Source organism: Scyliorhinus canicula, chromosome 26 (assembly GCF_902713615.1).
Source record: "Scyliorhinus canicula chromosome 26, sScyCan1.1, whole genome shotgun sequence".
Classification (NCBI taxonomy): Eukaryota; Metazoa; Chordata; class Chondrichthyes; order Carcharhiniformes; family Scyliorhinidae; genus Scyliorhinus; species Scyliorhinus canicula.
This window is the reverse complement of record NC_052171.1, coordinates 9,073,728-9,095,830: the sequence shown is the minus strand read 5'-3', so window position 1 is coordinate 9,095,830 and position 22,103 is coordinate 9,073,728. Positions and strand designations below refer to the sequence as shown.

Sequence of the window (22,103 nt, the reverse complement as noted above, 5' to 3'; positions counted from 1 at the left end):
GCCGCGCTAAATTGCCGCTTAACTTGGGGGAAAAAAAATAAGAATTGGGTTCTCTAAAATTATTTTTAAAAATATGCCAGGGATGATGATGATTCTTTTTAATGCAGGGAGTTGTGATCTGCAAAGAGCTGTCTGAAAGTGCAGAGGAAGCAGATTCAATAATAACTTTCAAAAGGGCGCTTGGGGAAGTCGTGGAAAAGGAACATTTGGCAGGGCTGTCAGGAGAGTGTGACAGTGGGTGGCACAGTGGTTCGCATTGCTGCCTACGGGGCTGAGGACCCGGGTTCGAATCCCGGCCCTGGGTCACTGTCCTTGAGGAGTTTGCACATTCTCACCGTGTCTGCGTGGGTTTCACCCCCACAACCCAAAAGGTGTGCAGGATAGGTGCCACGCTAAATTGCCCCTCAATTGGAAAAAATAATTGGGTACTCTAAATTTATTTTTAAAAAGGAGAGTGTGACAGATTGGAGAGCTCTCTCTCAAAGAGCTGGCACGTTCGTGATTGGCCGAGTGGCCTCCTTCAGCGCTCTTTGGCTTCACTGAGAATGTCACCTGACAGCTTGGTTCTGTACTCAAAAGCTGCTTTGGAAACCTTTGCCGCAAAAATAGTACCGATAATATACTTCTGTTTGCTTTTCTTCAAGGAAGATAACGCCATTGATTGGTGGTATAAGTTCTACGCCTCAACTGGGGAGCACGATTACACGGACTATCTGATGCAGGGCTACGATACTATCACGGTAAGGGGGCTTTTTCATCTCTGGGCCCTATTATTCCTCAGACTATTCCTCAGATTACAATGACCTGGGCCAAATGCACCAAGCTCCCGTCAGCAGTCAGCCGCCCTCTTGCCCTGTGTTCGCTGACTCACGTTGGCTCCAGATCTGACGACGCCTCGGCTTTTGGTATCCTCCTCCTCGATTTCACATCTCTCCCCGGCCACGTCCCAGCCTCGGATCCACACCAGGATGGCAGCACGTACGCACAGTGGCTAGCACTGTTGCTTCACATTGCCAAGGTCCCGGGTTCGATTCCCGTCTTGGGTCACTGTCTGTGCGGAGTCTGCACGTTCCCCCGTGTCTGCGTGGGTTTCCTCTGGGTGCTCCGGTTTCCTCCCACAAGCCCCGAAAGACGTGCTTGTTAGGGTGAATTGGACATTCTGAATTCTCCCTGTGTACCCCGAACAGGCGGCGGAATGTGGCTACTCGGGGATTTTCACAGTAACTTCATTGCAGCGTTAATGTAAGCCGACTTGTGACAATTGTTATTATTATTACTCCCGCTCACTTTCCCTTCGGCTCTCTTGCGCTCCCTGCCTCTCGCTTGCCCCTCTCTCTGTCCCCCTCTCTCACTTGCTCTCCCTTTCTCCCACTCACTCTCTCTCTCTCCCTCCTTTTTTTTGCCCTCCCTCTCTCTCTCTCCCTCTTTCTCCCCCTCTCTTTACCTCGCTCTCCCTCTCTTTCTCTCGCCATCCCCCTCTCTTTCTTGCTCTCGCTCTCCCTCTCGTTCTCTTGCTCATTTTCTCTCTTTTCTCTGCCTCTCTGCTTTTTTTGCCTGCCTCCATTTACTCTCTACCCCTTTCTTTGCCTCTCTCACTGTCCCTTTCTCTCTCTGTCTCTCCCTTCCTCTCTCCCGTTCTGCTACTCCCTTCTCTTTCTCTGCCTCTCCTGTTCCCCCACTCTCTCGTGCACGTGCACACTCACTCTCTCTCTCTCTCGTCCTCTCTCATGGTATCAAGTCTCTCTCTCTCTCTCCGTTGAACAAATTTCTCTCTGTCTATCATCCTGCTCTCTGGCTCTCATTATGCAGATTTATCCGTGTCCACTTGAAGATGTGCCTCAGTTCAAGGGGCTTCAAGATTTCTGCCATACGTTCAAACTATACCGAGGGCAAGTGTATGGGGATATCGAGGAACCGATGGTTGTGGGCGAATTCAAGGTAATCAGTGAAGAGTTTGGCTGATCGTTCAGTCATCCCTGTGACCGTTCAAGGGAAGTTCCCAAGTCCCCCATTCCCAATGTTTTTCATCTATTGTCCATTGGCGGCCATGTTTCAGCTGCCTGGGCATTAAACTGCAGAATTCCCTCCCTAAACCTTAAAGGTGCTCCCTAGAGCCTCATTGACCAGGCCTTTGCTCACCAGTTTTCATGCCCCTCTTGTGTCATCCCGCATCCATTTTTGTCTGAAGGCGCTATATAGATGCAACTGGGGCGGCACGGTGACGCAGTGGTTAGCGCTGCTGCCCCACGGCGCCGAGGACCCGGGTTCGATCGCGTCCCCTAGTCACTGACCGCGTGGAGTTTGCACATTCTCCCCGTGTCTGCGTGGATCCCCCCCCCAAAGAAAGTTTGAGTGAGCTAGGGCTTTTCTCACAGGGGCGAATAAGGTAGAGAGGTGACTTGATAGAGGTGGACAAGGTGATGAGAGGCATGGATACAGTGGATAGCCAGAGACTTTTCCCCAGGGTGGAAATGGCTGACACGAGGGGACATCATTTTAAGGTGATTGGGGGAAGGTATAGGGGAGATGTCAGAGGTCGGTTCTTTACACAGAGAGTGGTGGGTGTGTGGAATGCACTGAAACGAAAATGAAATGAAAATCGCTTATTGTCACGAGTAGGCTTCAATGAAGTTACTGTGAAAAGCCCCTAGTCGCCACATTCCAGCGCCTGTCCGGGGAGGCTGGTACGGGAATCGAACCGTGCTGCTGGCCTGCTTGGTCTGCTTTAAAAGCCAGCGATTTAGCTGAGTGAGCTAAACCAGCCACTGCCAGCAGAGGTGGTGGAGTCAGAGTCATTAGGGACATTTAAGCCACTCTTGGACAGGCACATGGACAGCAGTAAATTGAAGGGGTGTAGGTTAGGTTGATCTTAGATTCGGATAAGTGGTCGACAGAACATTGTGGGCCGAAGGACCTGTACTGTGCTGTACTGTTGTGTTCGATGTTCTATGTGCATGTTAGTTGAATTGGCCACGCTAAATTGCCCTTAATTGGGAAAAAAAAATAGTGTACTCTAAATTTTAAATTTTAAAAGAAATCCCATGGCAGAGAAATTAACGCGTGTCATTAAATCTGTCAACGGTGATCTAAAAAATAAAATTGCTGAATGAAACACTTACAGGAGGAGTATTGTGTCCAGCTCTGGGCCTCACGCTTCAGGAGGGTAGGGTAAAGGCTTTGCAGAGGATGCAGAAGAGGTTTTCTGAGGATTGTTGCGGGGTTGAGGGATTATGGTGGCTTGGTTAGAGCGGAGAATCTGGGGTTGCCTTTCTCCCAAGCAGGGAAGGAGATTTGATAGAGCCGTTCACAATCACGGTGGGCTTCCATCGAGTAAATAAGGAGGAACTGTTTCCTATTAAGGGCTCAAGGATCGAGAACCAGAACCTAAGGTGACATGAGGATTTGGAGCCTGGAGGCTATTTTGGGATTTTCTGACTCCCGGCTGGGAATGTGGTGAGTGACCTTGCTATTGTAAATTCTTTCACTGGAAGTGGGTGTCGCTGGTTAGGCTCCCATTTATTGCCCATTCCTAATTGCCCCTTGAGAAGGTGGTGGTGAGCCACCTTCCTGAACCGCTGCAGTCCACTGTGCTGTTGGGTAGGGAGCTCCAGGATTTTGACCCAGCGACAGTGAAGGAACGGCCGATATATTTCCAAGTCAGGATGATGAGCGGTTGGGCGGCACAGTGGTTAGCACTGCTGCCTCACGGCGCCGAGGTTCCCGGTTCAATCCCGGCTCTGGGTCACTGTCCGTGTGGAGTTTGCACATTCTCCCCGTGTCTGTGTGGGTCTCACCCCCACAACCCAAAGATGTGCAGAGTAGGTGGATTGGCCACGCTAGATTGCCCCTTAATTGGAAAAAAATTAATTGGGTGCCCGAAATTTATTACAACAAAAGGATGGTGAGTGGTTTGGAGAGGAACCTGCAGATGATGGTGTTCCCCGGGTATCTGCTGCCCTTGTCCTTCTAGATGGTAGAGGTCGTGGGTTTGGAAGGTGCTGCCTAAGGAGCCTTGGTGAGTTGCTGCAGTGCATCTTGTAGATGGTACACACAGCTGCCACTGTGCGTCGGTGGTGGAGGGAGTGAATGTTTGTGGCTGGGGTGCCGATCAAGCGGGGCTGCTTTGCCCAGGATGGTGTGGAGCTTCTTGAGGGTTGTTGGGAGCCGCACTCATCCAGGCAAGTGGAGAGTATTCCCTCATACTCCTGACTTGTGCCTTGTAGATGGTGGACAGGCTTTGAGGGGAGTCAGGAGGTAAGTTACTCTCCGCAGGATTCCCAGCCTCTGACCTGCTCTGGTAGCCACAGTATTTGTATGGCTGGGTCCAGTTTAATGGTAACCTCCAAGATGTTGGTGTGCGATTCAGCAATGGCAGAGTGTCAAGGGGAGGTCCTTTCCTGTTGCATGGCCTGAATGGTCCATTGATGGGCCTTGATGGGCTGAATAATAATTTCTTGTACCATACTGTCCTTGGGAATTCAATGTCCGGCTGCGTTCCCATTCCGTTGTCTCCTCATTTTTTTCTCCTCATTTTTTCTCTTTTTTTAGGGGTCATTTCGAATCTACCCTCTGCCGGATGATCCCACGAAGCCTCTGCCTCCGTCGCAGTTCCGTCAGCTACCTTTGAGTGAGCCTCAGATCTGCTTAGTGAGGGTCTACATTGTCCGTGCTCTGGATCTCCAGCCGAAGGATCGGACCGGATCGGTATGTGTGCCGCTTTCACGAGCTAGGGAAGAGCTTCTGCGCGGAGCGTCGTCAAACGCGACAAATTCGCGATGGGTCCCTCAGCTTCTGAAAGGGAAATATGCTGGCCAATGCTTTATATGGGGTTTATTTTTAACATGGCGAGTTAGTACGATCTGGAACGCACTGCCTGATAAGATGGCGGAAGCAGATTCAGAGGCAACTCCCAAAAGGGAGTTGGGTAAATATTTAAAGTAAGAAGTCTTACAACACCAGGTCAAAGTCCAACAGGTTTGTTTCGAATCACTAGCTTTCGGAGCACAGCTCCTTCCTCAGGTGAATGAAGAGGTATGTTCCAGAAACACATATATATATATATATATATAGATAGACAAAGTGAAAGATGCCAGATGATAGTTTGAATGCGGATGTTTGCAGGTAATTAAGTCTTTACAGGTCCACACCTGTGATTATCCCTCTCTCCAGTTGTTCCGTCTGGCCAATCTACCTACCCTGCACATCTTTGTGTTGTGGGGTGAGACCCACGCAGACACGGGGAGAATGTACAAACTGCACACGGGCAGTGACCCGGGACCGGGATCGAACCTGGGACCTCGTCGCTGTGAAGCAGCAGTGCTAACCACTGCGCCACCGTGCTGCCTGATTCAGGCCTCTTGCTGTATTCATTGCCCCGTCATTGGCACTCAGCTACCTCGGCCCTCAGCCCTCAAATTCTTCCCTTAAACCTCTCCACCCCTCGCTCTCTCCTTCTGCTCCCTTAAGATATTCCTAAAACCTTTCGTCAAGCCTTTGGTCACCTGCCTGATTATACCCCGATGTAGGTTGGCCTCAAACTTAGTTCCACACTCCTTTGAAACACCATGGGGCCCAGGAGAGGAGGAATTGGAATCAGTGGACCAATCTGTTTGTGTTTGCAGGTTGGGAGAAGGTGGGAACTGTCAACAAGAAAAACTCATCAAAGATGTTTTACATTGACTGTACCTCTTCTTTTGGTAGTGTGATCCGTACATTAAACTCTCGCTGGGAAAGGTGCTTGTCGATGATCGGGAGCATTACATTGCCAATAGCCTCAACCCTGTGTTTGGCCAGTAAGTTGCTGCTTAAATTTAACTCCACAAACCAAGCTGTTGATTATCTTGTTTAGTAACCTTTGATGTGGCGTCTTATCAAAGCCGACTGGTTCCCCTTCATCTAACTTGATGTCACTGTGTCAAAATACATGAACAGATGAGTTAAATACGATTTAGGCCTGGCCTTGGTTGGTTTTGCCCCGTGTTGACATGCTTTCTACCTTTCCACAAGACCAGGATTTAACCTTGCTCACTATCAGGAGAGAGGGGCACTCAGGGCTTGGTGGGGTTGCAGCAAAGGCCGAGTGAACAGGCAGCTGAGCGCAGCACAGAGGAGGCCCCTTGGCACATCTAGTCCAAGCCAGCTCTCTCCCTCTCTCTGCGGAGAAATCCAGTCAGTCCCACTCCCCTATTCTATCCATCCAGTTTCCTTGGGAAACCAACAGGTCATTAGCACCTGCTGTGTAAAAGAAGGTTTCCTCCCCGCATTCCCCTCAGATCGACCCCAATAGATTCACGAGAGATCGAACAGGCTGGGCCCCTTCTGTTAATGATTATATTCAGATATGAGGTGGCACGGTGGAGCAGTGGCTAGCATTGCTGCCTCATGGCGCCGAGGACCCGGGTTCGTCCGAGCCCTGGGTCACTGTACGTGTGGAGTTTGCACGTTCTCCCCGTGTCTGCGAGGGTTTCGCCCCCACAACCCAAAGATGTGCAGGATAGGTGGATTGGCCGCTCTAAATTGCCCTTAATTGGAAAAAAATGAATTGGGTACTCTAAATGTAAAACAAAAACAAAAATTAAGATACACAGGCGAAGGGCATTGTTTAATTAAGTGCCTAGAGCACTTATAAAGAGAGACCGCTGGTATATGGTAGGTAGGAAATAGACACATAATGCTGCACCTATTGTCAAGAAAGGTATTCGTTTCCAGTCTCGTACTTCACTAACTGGCCTGGGGCCGATATTTCCCGAGAAAAGGGAAGGAAAAGGGGGTGACCTGTGATTAGTTCATTAAGACCATGCCAGGCTTTGACAAGCCAGACGTAGAGAAGATGTTTCCACGGGGTGGTGACCACGTTGGGGTTCCACGGTCGCTCATGAATCCAGTCGGAAACTCTGGAGTTCCGAGCTACAGCCGGCATCTTCAGCGGGGTGGCGAGTTAGGAGAGGGACCAAGAGACGGCCACTGCCCGCGGAGACTGTGTTGCAAAATTGGAAAGCAAAACGGCTGAGGTTGTTTCTAATGGTTGGGACGGTCTTTCCCCAGAATGTTCCAGCTTTACGCCACCATCCCGCTGAATAAAGATCTCAGAGTTGCGGTGTACGACTACGATCTGATCAGCCAGGATGACAAAATCGGAGAGACGGTGGTCGACCTGGAAAACCGCTTCCTGTCGCGGTTCGGGGCCTGCTGCGGCCTGCCCCGGACGTACTGCACGTGAGTCAGGGCGGACCGTCAAACTCGGGCCGGGCGCCAGACCCACGTGCCAACAACAACAACTGGCACCTGTATAAAGGAGAGAAACAGGGAAAATAGAAGCAGGAGGAGGCCATTCAGCCCTTCGAGCCTGCTCCGCCATTCATTATGATCACGTCCAATACCCTGATCCCACCTTCCCTTGATCCCTTTAGCCCCAAGAGCTCTAATTCCTTCCTGAAATTACACCACGTTTTGGCCTCAAATGCTTTCTGTGATAGTGAATTCCACAGATTCACCATAGAACATGCAGTGCAGAAGGAGGCCATTCGGCCCATTGAGTCCACCGACCCACTTAAGCCCTCACCTCTACCCTATCCCCGTAACCCAATAACCCTTCCTAACGTTTTTGGTCACTTAGGGGCAATTGATCACGGCCAATCCACCTAAACCGCACATCTTTGGACTGTGGGAGGAAACCGGAGCGCCCGGAGGAAACCCACGCACACACGGGGAGAACGTGCAGACTCCGCACAGACAGTGACCCAGCGGGGAATCGAACCTGGGACCCTGGCACTGTGAAGCCACAGTGCTAGTCACTTGTGCTACCGTGCTGCCCACTCTCTGGTGAAGAAATTTCTCCTCACCTCAGTACCAAAAGGTTTCCGCTTTGTCCTCAAACTCTGACCCCTAGTTCTGGGCTTGCCCACCATCGGGAACATTCTTTCTGAATCTACCCTGTCTAATCCTGTTAGAATTTTAAGTTTCTACAAGATCCCCTCTCACTCTTCCAAACTCCAATGATTATAATCATAATCAATTTAGTCTCTCCTCATAAGCCACGCAAAGAGGTCAGAGGGTCAGTACTGAGGGAGTGCTGCACTGTCAGAGGGTCAGTACTGAGGGAGTGCCGCACTGTCAGAGGGTCAGTACTGAGCGAGTGCCGCACTGTCAGAGGGTCAGTACTGAGGGAGTGCTGCACTGTCAGAGGGTCAGTACTGAGGGAGTGCTGCACTGTCAGAGGGTCAGTACTGAGGGAGTGCCGCACTGTCAGAGGGTCAGTACTGAGGGAGTGCCGCACTGTCAGATGGTCAGTACTGAGCGAGTGCCGCACTGTCAGAGGGTCAGTACTGAGGGAGTGCTGCACTGTCAGAGGGTCAGTACTGAGGGAGCACCGCACTGTCAGAGGGTCAGTACTGAGGGAGTGCCCCACTGTCAGAGGGTCAGTACTGAGGGAGTGCTGCACTGTCAGAGGGTCAGTACTGAGGGAGCGCTGCACTGTCAGAGGGTCAGTACTGAGGGAGTGCCGCACTGTCAGAGGGTCAGTACTGAGGGAGTGCTGCACTGTCAGAGGGTCAGTACTGAGGGAGCGCTGCACTGTCAGAGGGTCAGTACTGAGGGAGCGCTGCGCTGTCAGAGGGTCAGTACTGAGCGAGTGCTGCACTGTCAGAGGTTCAGAACTGAGGGAGTGCCACACTGTCAGAGGGTCAGTACTGAGGGAGTGCTGCACTGTCAGAGGGTCAGTACTGAGGGAGTGCCGCACTGTCAGAGGGTCAGTACTGAGGGAGTGCTGCACTGTCAGAGGGTCAGTACTGAGGGAGTGCTGCACTGTCAGAGGGTCAGTACTGAGGGAGTGCTGCACTGTGAGAGGGTCAGTACTGAGGGAGAGCTGCACTGTCAGAGGGTCAGTACCGAGGGAGTGCTGCACTGTCAGAGGGTCAGTACTGAGGGAGCGCTGCACTGTCTGAGGGTCAGTACCGAGGGAATGCTGCACTGTCAGAGGGTCAGTACCGAGGGAGTGCTGCACTGTCAGAGGGTCAGTACTAAGGGAGTGCTGCACTGTCAGAGGGTCAGTACTGAGGGAGTGCTGCACTGTCCGAGGGTCAGTACTGAGGGAGTGCTGCACTGTCAGAGGGTCAGTACTGAGGAAGCGCTGCGTTGTCAGAGGGTCAGTACTGAGCGAGTGCTGCACTGTCAGAGGTTCAGAACTGAGGGAGTGCCACACTGTCAGAGGGTCAGTACTGAGGGAGTGCTGCACTGTCAGAGGGTCAGTACTGAGGGAGCGCTGCACTGTCTGAGGGTCAGTACCGAGGGAGTGCTGCACTGTCAGAGGGTCAGTACTGAGGGAGTGCTGCACTGTCAGAGGGTCAGTACTGAGGGAGTGCTGCACTGTCCGAGGGTCAGTAATCAGTGAGTGCTGCACTGTCAGAGGGTCAGTACTGAGGGAGTGCTGCACTGTCAGAGGGTCAGTACTGAGGGAGTGCTGCACTGTCCGAGGGTCAGTACTGAGGGAGTGCTGCACTGTCAGAGGGTCAGTACTGAGGGAGTGCTGCACTGTCAGAGGGTCAGTACTGAGAGCTCTAGCCCACCACCCCCTCCACTGTTGCTAAGATCCCAGACTGTCTGTCTAAAATGCAGGATGAGCCGAAATTTCCTCCCAACTGAAGCCATTGTTGTCCCTGCTTCAAATTTCATCCCCTGGCAACCAACTCCATTCCTCTCCGTGGCAACAGTCGGGGATTAAGCCACTCGATCTATTAAGTCAGATCTATGTCCAATCTCATATTCGCACTTCCTATTTCTGTCTCCGTAACGTCACTTACCTCCACTGCCGTCTCTGCTCATCTACTGCTGAAACCCTCATCCTTGCCTTTCTCACCTCCAGACTCCACCATTCTGACTCAATCCTGGCTGGTCTCCCATATTCTTCCCTCGGTAACCCTGAGCTCATGCAAAACATCGCCGCCCCGAGTCTTAACTCTCACCGGGTCCAGTTTCCCCTCTCACCCCCTGTGCTCGCTGACCCGCACTGGCTCAAGCAACACCTTGATTTTAAAATTTCTCGGCCTTGTTTTCAAATCTCTCCATGGTCTCATCTCTCCGTATCTCCTCCAGCCTCACCACCCTCTTAGATCTCTGCGCTCCTCCAATTTTCAACCACTCGAGCAGCCCCAGTTTTCTTACTCGTCCCATCATCAGCTGCCTGGGGCCCCATGCACTGGAATGCCCTCCCTCAACCTCACTACCTCACTCCCGTTTACAGGCACACCTTAACCCTGCCTCACTGAACAACCTGCTCCTTTGAAGCACACGGGGATATGTTATTGTGTTTATTATGTCGTTGTCTTCGAGGTTGTATCTCGGTACCTTTAAGAGGATTTGGACAGGAAGGCCAGGAGATTTTAGGACGGCCAAGTTGTCCGACGTCTCTCTTCGTCCAGGGCCCTGTCGCAAAGTTGGGTGACGGGAGAGAAGGCGTGCGAAATAAATACAAAAAACGAGGGGGGGGGGGGGGTGGGGGACAGGGTTGTCTTTGAGATTTTTCTTCCTCTCCGCAGAGCTGGATCGACTCAGTGGCGCGATCAGTTGACGCCGATAACGCTCCTGAACAACCTGAGCAGTATGAAGAACTATGCCATGCCTGTCGTCCGCAATAACGGGCAGAAAATCTCCATCGGTGACCGGGAGTTCTCACTGGCTGACTTCGGTGAGCAGCCTGGAGCCAGGGGACGGTTGTCGTTGTTTTGGGGCGGGGAGGGGGAGGGGGAGGGGGGCTGATTACAAACCGAAGCACTCGCACCAAGATGTCAACGGGAGGCCCATTCTGCAACTAAACGTTTGCGGGACGCTGCAAGGCGTTCTTGTGACTCAGTGGGGTGGAGTCCCTGCCCCTGAGACTCCAGGACTTGAAGGCCAAGGAAGATCCAACCAGGTTGAATATCAATCTGTGAAATGTCCGACACACGGCAACGGCGGCCCGGCAGAACGGGGAGAGATTTTGCGCTGTGGGTTGAACTGAAGTCGAAGGGGGTTACACCGCAGCAGGAGGTCAGTGGGGCCCCTCATGACCGTGCCATGCCTTTGAAAGAGCTGAACCAATTTGTCCAACCTCCCCTGCCCTTGAGCCCTGCAAATTTGCCCAATTGTGTGTTGAACGTTCCACTGCCTCCTCCGGCCGTGTATTTGAAACCCCCCAAAATTCTGTCTCTTCTGATTCTTTCCCAGTTATCTTCAACCTGTGCCCTCTGATTACTGACTCTCCTGTCTCGGAAACCAGTCCCTCCTCACTTACTCTACCCATTCAGCATTTTGAACACCTCCATTAAATCCCTCCTTAACCTTCTCCAGTCAAGGAGAACGGGCCCAGTGTCTCTTGCCTCTGCATCACCAAAAGTCTTTAAATCCTTGGCATCATTTTAGTGAAGCTACGCACCATCTAATGTCTTGACAAGCTCCCTACGGTGCGGTGCCCAGAATTGAACACGGCACTCCAAGCTATGGCCTAACCATTGTTTAGCAAGTATTTCACAAGATGCAACTATTTTTTTTTTACACTTGCTGCGTAGTGGTTAGCACTGCCGCCTCACGGCACCGAGGACCCAGGTTCGATACCGACCCCGGGTCACTGTCCGTGTGGAGTTTGCACATTCTCCCCGTGTCTGCGTGGGTCTCACCCCCACAACCCAAAGATGTTCAGTGTAGGTGGATTGGCCACAATAAATTGCCCCTGAATTGGAAAAAAATAATTGGGTACTCTTGTTATGGGCCAGGGTTTAAAAATTCCGAATTATATTATGTAGTTCACTTGACCTATAACGTTTTGTTGAATTTGGCTGGGGTGAGCACAAGACCCTTCACCTGAGGTGTGATTCAACCGTCTCCCTGGACACTTCAATCAAAAACAAGCTTTATTCTAAGAATTTAGTTAACGTTTGTATAAACACACACAGCAAGAATTGTTATCAATTACAAACATAAAGACCCCACACAGCTACAGTAATCTATGTATAACCTGTAATGACTTCTCCCTTAACTGTTCCAATTCAAAAACAAAATTCCATAAACCAGAAGTCCCTTTCCAAGGGTGTGACCCGGCACTCTGCATTCTCACTTGAATAAGACTGGCTTTACCTGAGATTCTGACCCCTTCTCACCAGCAGGTCTAAACCCTTCCGAAAAGCAAACTCTGCCTTTTAAGTTACCAAAACAGCAGGTAGCTTTAATCAATGTTTTTTTTCCCCCTTGGAATAACTCTTCAAATTGAAAATAGAAAGACAGGATAAAACGCTTCTCTGTCTGAGTCCACAGCCGCCAAATGTTAAAACGAAAGTAAAACTCAGAGCCACAGCCCAGTTCCACCCACACAATGACATCACTGAAGCCATGTGATAAGACCAAAGCATTTCTTAAAGGGGCACTCCCATGACACTAAATTTATTTAAAAAACATATTCACTTCCGCTAATCTTCCACGGCATAACAATTTACCTGGACAAGATCATTCCCGATGAGATTGCGTTCCAGGTGGTGGTGGGCTCCGGGAGAATGAGTTGCCGTGAAAACGGGCGCTTTTACACGCACGTCGTAATCTGGAGCTATGGATAGCGTCAGTCGAGTCTCCAATCCTTTTGCATCACGTGGAGGACCGGGAATCCCTCCTGCTCTTCTTGCCTGCCAGTAACGTGTCGGAGGATTCGCAGGTTGGCCATGTTCCGAATACCTCTTCCTTGGCCGTCAAGGGTTGGCACTTGAAGCTGGAGCTTCTGGCTGAGACACAGGGACGCTACCCAAATCCCCACAACACCACCCTTACCTCCGGACCGTAACGGAGCCCAGAAGATCCAAACTGCACAATTTCCATTGCTTTCTATTTTGCGGGAAGTCACCAAAGAACTGGCACAGCCAAGAGTGGGAAGGGACATGGAGTCACCTGGGGGTTGAGTTATCTTTCAGTGCAGCTGATTAAATCCTCTCCCCCTTTCTTACTGTATAGAGAAGAAGAAGATTCCTTACAGCTTCCTGGGCCCGCCAGAAGAACGCCTCGCTCTGCACATTCTCCGACTGCAGAATCTGGTGCCCGAACATGTGGAAACCAGGACTTTGTTCAACGGCATTCAACCAGGGATTGAACAGGTAAACGCCAGCGGAGGCTGCGACTCTTCAAAAGTCAGCGGTTTGTGCAGAGTTAGCAATCTCTTCCCTCAAAAAAACCTCAAACTACAGGGTCATGGAAGTCTCAGACTGGTTACAGCACAGAAGGAGGCCATTCAGCCCCTCAGGTCGGCGCTGGCTGCCCCAATGGGCAGTTCACCTGGTGTCACTCCCTTTTACTTCCTTTTCCAATGCCTCCTCAGAATCGGCCTCTACCGCACTCCTGTCAGTGCATTCCAAATCCTAACCACTCACTGCATGACAACGTTCCCCTCATGTTTCGTGATTTTGAACGCCTCGATCAAAGCTCCTCTAATCTTCTCTTCAAGGGGCGGCACGGTGGAGCAGCGGTTAGCACTGGTGCCTCACGCCTCCGAGAACCCGGGTTCGAATCCCGGCTCTGGGTCACTGTCCGTGTGGAGTTTGCCCATTCTCCCCGCGTCTGTGTGGGTTTCACCCCCCACAGCCCAAAGATGGGCAGCACGGTAGCATGGTGGTTAGCATAAATGCTTCACAGCTCCAGGGTCCCAGGTTCAGTTCCCGGCTGGGTCACTGTCTGTGCGGAGTCTGCACGTCCTCCCCGTGTGTGCGTGGGTTTCCTCCGGGTGCTCCGGTTTCCTCCCACAGTCCAAAGATGTGCGGGTTAGGTGGATTGGCCATGCTAAATTGCCCGTAGTGTCCTAAAAAGTAAGGTTAAGGGGGGTGGGGTTGTTGGGTTACGGGTATAGGGTGGATACGTGGGTTTGAGTAGGGTGATCATTGCTCGGCACAACATCGAGGGCTGAAGGGCCTGTTCTGTGCTGTACTGTTCTATGTTCTATGTTCTATGTGCAGGGTAGGTGGATTGGCCGCGCTAAATTGCCCCTTCATTGGAAAAAATATAATAATTGGGTACTCTGAATTTTAAGAAAACAGTCCCAATTTCTCCAGCCTATCCCCGTAACCAAATTTCCTCACCCTGGAAAGTCTTCCAGAACCAAAATTCCAAGCCCCATCAGGGTTTCGACCCTTGGTTAGACCGCGTTTGGAGAACTGTGCACAGTCCTGGTTTCTGTACTGCTAATAAAGGATACGGAGAGACTGGGGAAAACCTGAAAGGATTTCGTGGATTTATACCAGAAATGAGAGGCTGTAACTATTGGGAAAATATGGCGGGTCCCTCTACTTGGGAAAAGCGAAGGTGGAGGGGTGACCTAATGAGGCTCTTTAAAATTATGGAGATAGATGCAAAGATATTGATTCAATTTGTGAGGTAATCCAAAGGTGGAGGCCATGAGTGTAAGACGGGTGCGAATAAATCCAATTGGGAATTTGGGAGAAATGTCTTTACCCAAGGAGCGCTGGTCGAGGTGAATGCATTTGAGGAGAAGCTAGATAAGCACCACGTGGTGTTGGAAAAGGCACAAGAAGATATGCCGATAGGGTGAGATGAAGTGGGGGGGTGGACGGAGGCTCGTGTGGAACAGAAACACCAGCATAGACCAGTTGGGCTGAATGGCCTGATTCCGATCAAGGTGGATGAATCAGGTTGAGTGGTCATCCTAATCCCAAAAATTCCATGGAGTTGCTCCCAAAAAACAATCTCTCCCTCATTGCCCACTCCCTCAAATCCCCATTTGGTCCCTTTCTTGAGGTTTTCCAAAACCGCACAGCAGTTCGGCATTCCGGGCCTTTTCCAAGTTTGCAGCCTGGATCCCTCGGTGGTAGAGCAGTATCCCTTTCTCGCCTGACGATGTCGACACCTCCTGACTCCATATGGCTCCACAAGTGGTGGCCAGGTTTAGTTAACAACTTCATCATGCAACGATCGGGGGAAGAAGGCAAACTCCATGAGCTTTGTTCTTTTATCATCTTGTTCATGTTCTCCATGTGCGGGACCAATGTTTGTGTGCGTGCGTGCGCGCGTGTGTGACTTTCGGTGTGGGTGTGATGCCAGGCTCCATTTGACTATTCGCAGTAGACCGAGTACTGACCATATTCAACCACCCTGCAAAACAACCTCGAATGTGCTAAGAATTTCAAGAACAACCAATGTAAGATTATCAGTTCGGATTCACAATGTGGCTAACTCCTGCTTCTTATAATCTACAAATGTTCATGTGTACGGTCTTGTCCTCTGCAAATAAAAGCAACATGTCCAGGCATTGCATTTTTTCTTAATTGAACAAAAGCGTGGGGGAGAACCGCTCCCTGGCACACCCTCCATGGCAACACCGTGACCAATCAGAGTCGACTTGCCAACCAATCAGCACCCTTTTTTTTCTTATTGTATAAATTGTTGCTCCCTTTGAGATCTGGTATTCTTGTGAATCTGACCTGATGAGTCCAAGACAAAAAGCTTCAACAGCATGTCTCCTTTTTTTCCACAAACGTTCATCATGTTAACACTTTGCTCTTTGTGCAGGGGAAGCTGCAGATGTGGATCGACATCTTCCCCAAGAAGCTGGGTGCCCCTGGCCCACCCTTTGTCATCACCCCTCGGGCCCCCGTCCGGTGAGTGTGCCTGCTAGCCAATGATCATAACCGGGTTGGGGGGGGGGGGGGGGTTTGCACATGACTGCGAATCCTGGTGATTCCATTGCTTGAGGCCAGAGGCCCCTACGTCCGCTTTGGTGATCCTTATTAGCGCTCTGCTCCGAGTCAGGTGTTTGTGGGTTCGCCTCGCGCTCTGAAGGTGCGAGTGCCGAATCCGACCTAACATTCCCGTGCGATGCTGAGGCAGTGCTGCGCTGTCGGAGGCGCCGTTTTTCAGATGGGGTGTTAACTGAGGCTCAAGAAAGAGCCCGCGGCCACTAAATCAGGAGAGATTCCACCCCCCTCCCCCCACCCCGGTGTCCTGGCCAATATTTTTCCCTCCGAAAGAATCAGAAACAAAACGGATTATCCAGTCATTAAAGCTCACTGTTGATCTCTCTGCACTGCCCTGCGGTCTAATAATAACGCTCCAACAATATGGTTAAGCACCTTGGGGATATCATGTTTGAAAGAACCATTTATTCTTTCATCAACTTTCCTGAAGGTGCTGACACGCCCTGGGGACAAGTTTCAGCTGAGCCGCTGTCCAGGTCCCCTGCCTTCCTCAGGAGCGTAGGCCGAGGAGTCTCTGGTGATTTGTGCGGCTCAGGTTGTAGATTTAGCGCAATGGGAGACTGAATGGCCTTTAGCCTGATCACCATACCCTGCCTGCCTGGTCAAGGGGGGGAAGCGTTGAGTGATGGACAATTTTACAATTGGTCCAGCCAATTTCATTTCTGACTTTCTTGATCCCTCAGGTACGTTCTACGCTGCATCATTTGGAACACGAGTGATGTGGTTCTGCAGGAAGCCAACATAATGGGTGAGAAAATGAGTGACATCTACATTAAAGGGTAAGGAGAACGTCCAGTCGTTAAATCCTTGTGTGACCCTCAGCAAGAGATTTCTCGAGCACATCAGCCGGGCGAGTGTGGCACTGAGGGAGAGCTCTGCCTTGTCTGCACCCGTCGAGTAAGGGATTAGGCTGTGGGGCAGCGAGTCCTCCTGTTGCCTGGCTAACATTCCTCCCTCCCAACACCATCAATAACTGCACGCTCCTTCTCGAGGTTTATGGGGGTAGTTCACGTGCGGAAAGGCTGTTGTGACCCTCCTGCTCTCCGCCTGTATTTGTCAACTCTGCTTCGCTCGCTCCAGCTTCTGCCTGACCTGACGAGGGTGTCTTTCTTTCTCCCCCTGACGTTCTCTATTTTTATTTTTATTTAGAGTACCCAATTCTTTTTCTTTTCCAATTCAGGGGCAATTTTAGCGTGGCCAATCCACCTATCCTCCATGTCTTTTTGGGATTGTGGGGGTGAGACCCACGCAGACATGGGGAGAATGTGCAAACTCCACACGGACAGTGATCCGGGGCTGGGATTCGAACCCGGGTCCTCGGCGCCGTGAGGCAGCACAGTGCCACCGTGCCGTCCATATTTTCTATTTTTCTTTAATAAATTTAGATTACCCAATTATTTTTTCCAATTAAAGGGCAATTTAGCGTGGCCAATCCACCTACTCTGCACATTTTTGGGTTGTGGGGGCGAAACCCACGCAGACACGGGGAGAATGTGCAAACTCCACACGGACAGTGACCCAGAGCCGGGATCGAACCTGGGACCTCAGCGCCGTGAGGCGGTTGTGCTAACCACTAGGCCACCGTGCTGCCCTTTCTATATTTTTTTATGCTGATTTTAATCCCCCCCCCCCCCAAGTTATTTGAAGAAAATAAGACGTAGGGGGGAAGGGAATACACAAACAAAACAAGAGCCATTGACGTAATTCAGGGATTTGGAATATAGGGTTACACATCTAGATAATAGCAGCGTGCCAAGAAATCTGTATGTAAACCTCTCGCTCGCAATGTTCAGCTTAAGAAATAGGAGTAGGGGTTCGATCCCGGCCCCGGGTCACTGTCCGTGTGGAGTTTGCACATTCTCCCCGTGTCTGCGTGGGTCTCACCCCCACACAACCCAAAAAGATGTGCAGGGTAGGTGGATTGGCCACGCTAAATTGCCCCTTAATAAAAAAAAAGTTAAAATAGAAAAGAAACAGTAGAGTCGACAGCACAGCCTCTAAAATGTATTGTCCAAAATGACCAACCCCTTCGTGTGACCCCTAGTTCCAGACCCTCCAGCTAGGGAGAGAGAAAACCTCTCTGCATCTGTCTTCTCTGAATGTCATATATTTCAATTGGACCTTTTCTTAATTTGTTGGATGTGGGCATCACTGGTCCCCCAACCCTAATTGCCCTTGAACCGAGTGGCTTGCTCGGCCACTTCAGAGGGCGTTTGAGAGTCAACCAGATTGCTGTAGGCCTGAAGCCAAATCTAGGCCACACCAGGTAGGGGTGGGAGATTTCCTTCCCCTGAAAGGAATCAGTTTTTATGACGATCAACAATTGGTCATCATTAGACTTTTAATCCCAGATTTTCTTCCTTGGAATTCAAATTTTACCATTGGCCAAGGTGGGATTTGAACCAGGGACCCCAGAGCGTTCCCCTGGGTCCTTGGATTACTAGTCCAGGGACAATACCACTGCTCCACTGCCTCTTATTCTTCTGACCTCCAGGGAGGGTAGGCCCAGCCTTGACGTCTCCTCATTCGGCATGATTGGAATCAGTATCGTGAAAGTGTCTGTGAGGTACAGGGACTGACACTGCTCCCCGTAAATTGGAAAACTCACCAGGGCCACATAAAAAACTTGCTTGCTCTTATACCCCAGGCCCTTTGCTATAAAAGCGAATATACCATCATGACTAAAGGTTTCCTACCTCAGCGCACTGCCCCAGCCCGTTCAGCAGCAAAGAAAAAGGGCCATTCGGGGGGGTTAAAAAGCCCTTTGGAAATGGTGTCCGTGATCTCTGATTATTAAATGACGCTGTTGTTCCTTCAATAGCTGGATGGTTGGATTGGAAGACCAGAAGCAGAATACTGATGTGCATTTCAGATCGCTGGACGGAGAGGGCAACTTCAACTGGAGGTTTATCTTCCAGTTTGAATACCTAACGATGGAGCGAGTACTCATCATCAACAAGAGGGTGAGGAGCCAGGTTACGATGAAAAGCGTCAATTGTTTCACCCAGGCAGTCTTGAATCAGGGTGGCACAAAGGCTAGCACTGCTGACTCACAGTGCCAGGGACTCAGGTTCGATTCCCGGCTTGGGTCACTCTCTGTGCGGGAGTCTGCACGTTCTCCCCGTGTCTGCGTGGGTTTCCTCCGGGTGCTCCGGTTTCCTCCCACAATCCAAAGATGTGCAGGTTAGGTGGGATTGCGGGGTTAAGGTGGGGGTTAGCTGGGGTAGGGTGCTTTTTCGGAGAGTTGGGGTAAACTCGTTGAGCCGAATGGCCTCATTCAATACTGGAGTGATTCTGTGATTCTATGAATTCTACCTGAAACAAATTGCAACCGATCAAACTCTTTCCTTTGGCTCCCATTGTATAAAATCCCCGTGGATCAAACCCCTTTCCTTTCACATCAATTTTAAACAATCCCATGGATCAAATCCCTCCCCATTCACTCCCTATCCCAGTGGATCAAATCCCTCCCCATTCACTCCCTATCCCAATGGATCAAATCCCTCCCCATTCACTCCCACTGTCTGCAATCCCAATGGATCAAATCCCTCCCCATTCACTCCCACTGTCTACAATCCCAATGGATCAAACCCCTCGCTAGTCACTCCCACTGTCTACAATCCCAATGGATCAAATCTCTCCCCATTCAATCCCACTGTCTACAATCCCAATGGATCAAATCCCTCCCTATTTACTCCCACTGTCTACAATCCCAATGGATCAAATCCCTCCTCATTCACTCCCTATCCCAATGGATCAAATCCCTCCACATTCACTCCCACTGTCTCCAATCCCAATGGATCAAATCTCTCCCCATTCAATCCCACTGTCTACAATCCCAATGGATCAAATCCCTCGCTAGTCATCCCACTGTCTACAATCCCAATGGATAAAATCCCTCCCCATTCACTCCCACTATCTACAATCCCAATGGATCAAATCTCTCCCCATTCAATCCCACTGTTTACAATCCCAATGGATCAAATCCCTCCCTATTCACTCCCACTGTCTACAATCCCAATGGATCAAATCCCTCCTCATTCACTCCCTATCCCAATGGATCAAATCCCTCCACATTCACTCCCACTGTCTCCTATCCCAATGGACCAAATCTCTCCCCATTCACTCCCACTGTCTACAATCCCAATGGATCAAATCCCTCCCCATTCACTCCCTATCCCAATGGATCAAATCCCTCCCCATTCACTCCCACTATCTACAATCCCAATGGATCAAATCTCTCCCCATTCAATCCCACTGTCTACAATCCCAATGGATCAAATCCCTCCCTACTCACTCCCACTGTCTACAATCCCAATGGATCAAATCCCTCCTCATTCACTCCCTATCCCAATGGATCAAATCCCTCCACATTCACTCCCACTGTCTCCTATCCCAATGGATCAAATCCCTCGCTAGTCAATCCCACTGTCTACAATCCCAATGGATCAAATCCCTCCCCATTCACTCCCACTATCTACAATCCCAATGGATCAAATCCCTCCCCATTCACTCCCTATCCCAATGGATCAAATCCCTCCCCATTCACTCCCACTATCTACAATCCCAATGGATCAAATCTCTCCCCATTCAATCCCACTGTCTACAATCCCAATGGATCAAATCCCTCCCTACTCACTCCCACTGTCTACAATCCCAATGGATCAAATCCCTCCTCATTCACTCCCTATCCCAATGGATCAAATCCCTCCACATTCACTCCCACTGTCTCCTATCCCAATGGATCAAATCCCTCGCTAGTCACTCCCACTGTCTACAATCCCAATAGATCAAATCCCTCCCCATTCACTCCCACTATCTACAATCCCAATGGATCAAATCTCTCCCCATTCAATCCCACTGTCTACAATCCCAATGGATCAAATCCCTCCCTATTCACTCCAATGTCTACAATCCCAATGGATCAAATCACTCCTCATTCACTCCCTATCCCAATGGATCAAATCCCTCCACATTCACTCCCACTGTCTCCTATCCCAATGGATCAAATCTCTCCCCATTCAATCCCACTGTCTACAATCCCAATGGATCAAATCCCTCGCTAGTCACTCCCACTGTCTACAATCCCAATGGATCAAATCCCTCCCTATTCACTCCCACTGTCTACAATCCCAATGGATCAAATCTCTCCCCATTCAATCCCACTGTCTACAATCCCAATGGATCAAATCCCTCGCTAGTCACTCCCACTGTCTACAATCCCAATGGATCAAATCCCTCCCTATTCACTCCCACTGTCTACAATCCCAATGGATCAAATCACTCCTCATTCACTCCCTATCCCAATGGATTAAATCCCTCCACATTCACTCCCACTGTCTCCTATCCCAATGGATCAAATCGCTCCCTATTCACTCCCACTGTCTACAATCCCAATGGATCAAATCCCTCCTCATTCACTCCCTATCCCAATGGATTTAATCCCTCCCCATTCACTCCCACTGTCTGCAATCCCAATGGATCAAATCTCTCCCCATTCAATCCCACTGTCTACAATCCCAATGGATCAAATCCCTCCCCATTCACTCCCACTGTCTACAATCCCAATGGATCAAATCCCTCCTCATTCACTCCCTATCCCAATGGGTCTAATCCCTCCCCATTCACTTCTACTGTCTACAATCCCAATGGATCAAATCCCTCCCAGTTTGTATCACCTTGAATCCATTACGCTTTCTCTTCTCGTCTAAGCCATCGCCACAGATTTTACTCCTACCCGGCTTGGTTGGAAGGGTGGACTGAAGGAAATTGCTAACACTAGATTCAGTTTCTTTCAGCACAGCAGAAATCACTTAATGTATTGATGAACATGATTGACGTACCAATACCTTGTGTTGTTCCTTTGTGAACTATATTGCAGTCGTCCTGTCTGTTGACTTGCTGTGTGGTCATTTGGCCGAAGCCAAAAAAAACGATTTGTAAAACGCATTGCAGGCGGGTTCTTCTTTCTAACCGATCCGAGGAGCGATTTTGAGAGTGTATTTCTGTTTCTTTTAGAACTATATTTGGAACATGGATGAAACCGAACAGAAAATGCCCCCGAAACTGATTCTCCAAGTCTGGGACAACGACAAAGTCTCCTTTGATGACTATTTAGGTAACGTTTAACAGTCTCGTTATCTGATCTTCCAGAATTCCCTGGATTCAAGGGGATGGGAAAGTAGCAAAGCTATTAAAGAAAGGAGGGAGAGAGAAAACTAGGAACCCTAGGCCTGTTAGCCCGATATCCATAGTAAAAATGCCGGAGTTCATTATTGGGGGGTGGTTGCAGGGCACAATGCAGGGGACTGGAGCTTAGCAGACTGGATGGAGAGGATCAGTGCCTCCCGATGCTTCAGTGATGTGAAATCCCCTCCATTATTATTATTA

The 22,103-nt window shown here is 50.2% G+C and overlaps 1 protein-coding gene across 5 annotated transcripts in view; it reads left to right on the top strand.

Moving 5' to 3' along the window:
• Window positions 1–22,103, top strand: part of LOC119957434 (myoferlin-like) — a 127,169-nt gene that overhangs the window by 93,851 nt on the left and 11,215 nt on the right. For all 5 annotated transcript variants that reach the window (XM_038785502.1, XM_038785505.1, XM_038785501.1 and 2 more), the window contains 11 exons: window positions 645–740; window positions 1,810–1,938; window positions 4,549–4,704; window positions 5,701–5,792; window positions 7,045–7,215; window positions 10,533–10,681; window positions 12,967–13,106; window positions 15,529–15,617; window positions 16,397–16,492; window positions 18,535–18,676; window positions 21,732–21,831. In XM_038785502.1, the coding sequence (XP_038641430.1) occupies window positions 645–740; window positions 1,810–1,938; window positions 4,549–4,704; window positions 5,701–5,792; window positions 7,045–7,215; window positions 10,533–10,681; window positions 12,967–13,106; window positions 15,529–15,617; window positions 16,397–16,492; window positions 18,535–18,676; window positions 21,732–21,831 (1,360 nt within the window). The remainder of the gene's footprint in view (window positions 1–644; window positions 741–1,809; window positions 1,939–4,548; window positions 4,705–5,700; window positions 5,793–7,044; window positions 7,216–10,532; window positions 10,682–12,966; window positions 13,107–15,528; window positions 15,618–16,396; window positions 16,493–18,534; window positions 18,677–21,731; window positions 21,832–22,103) is intronic.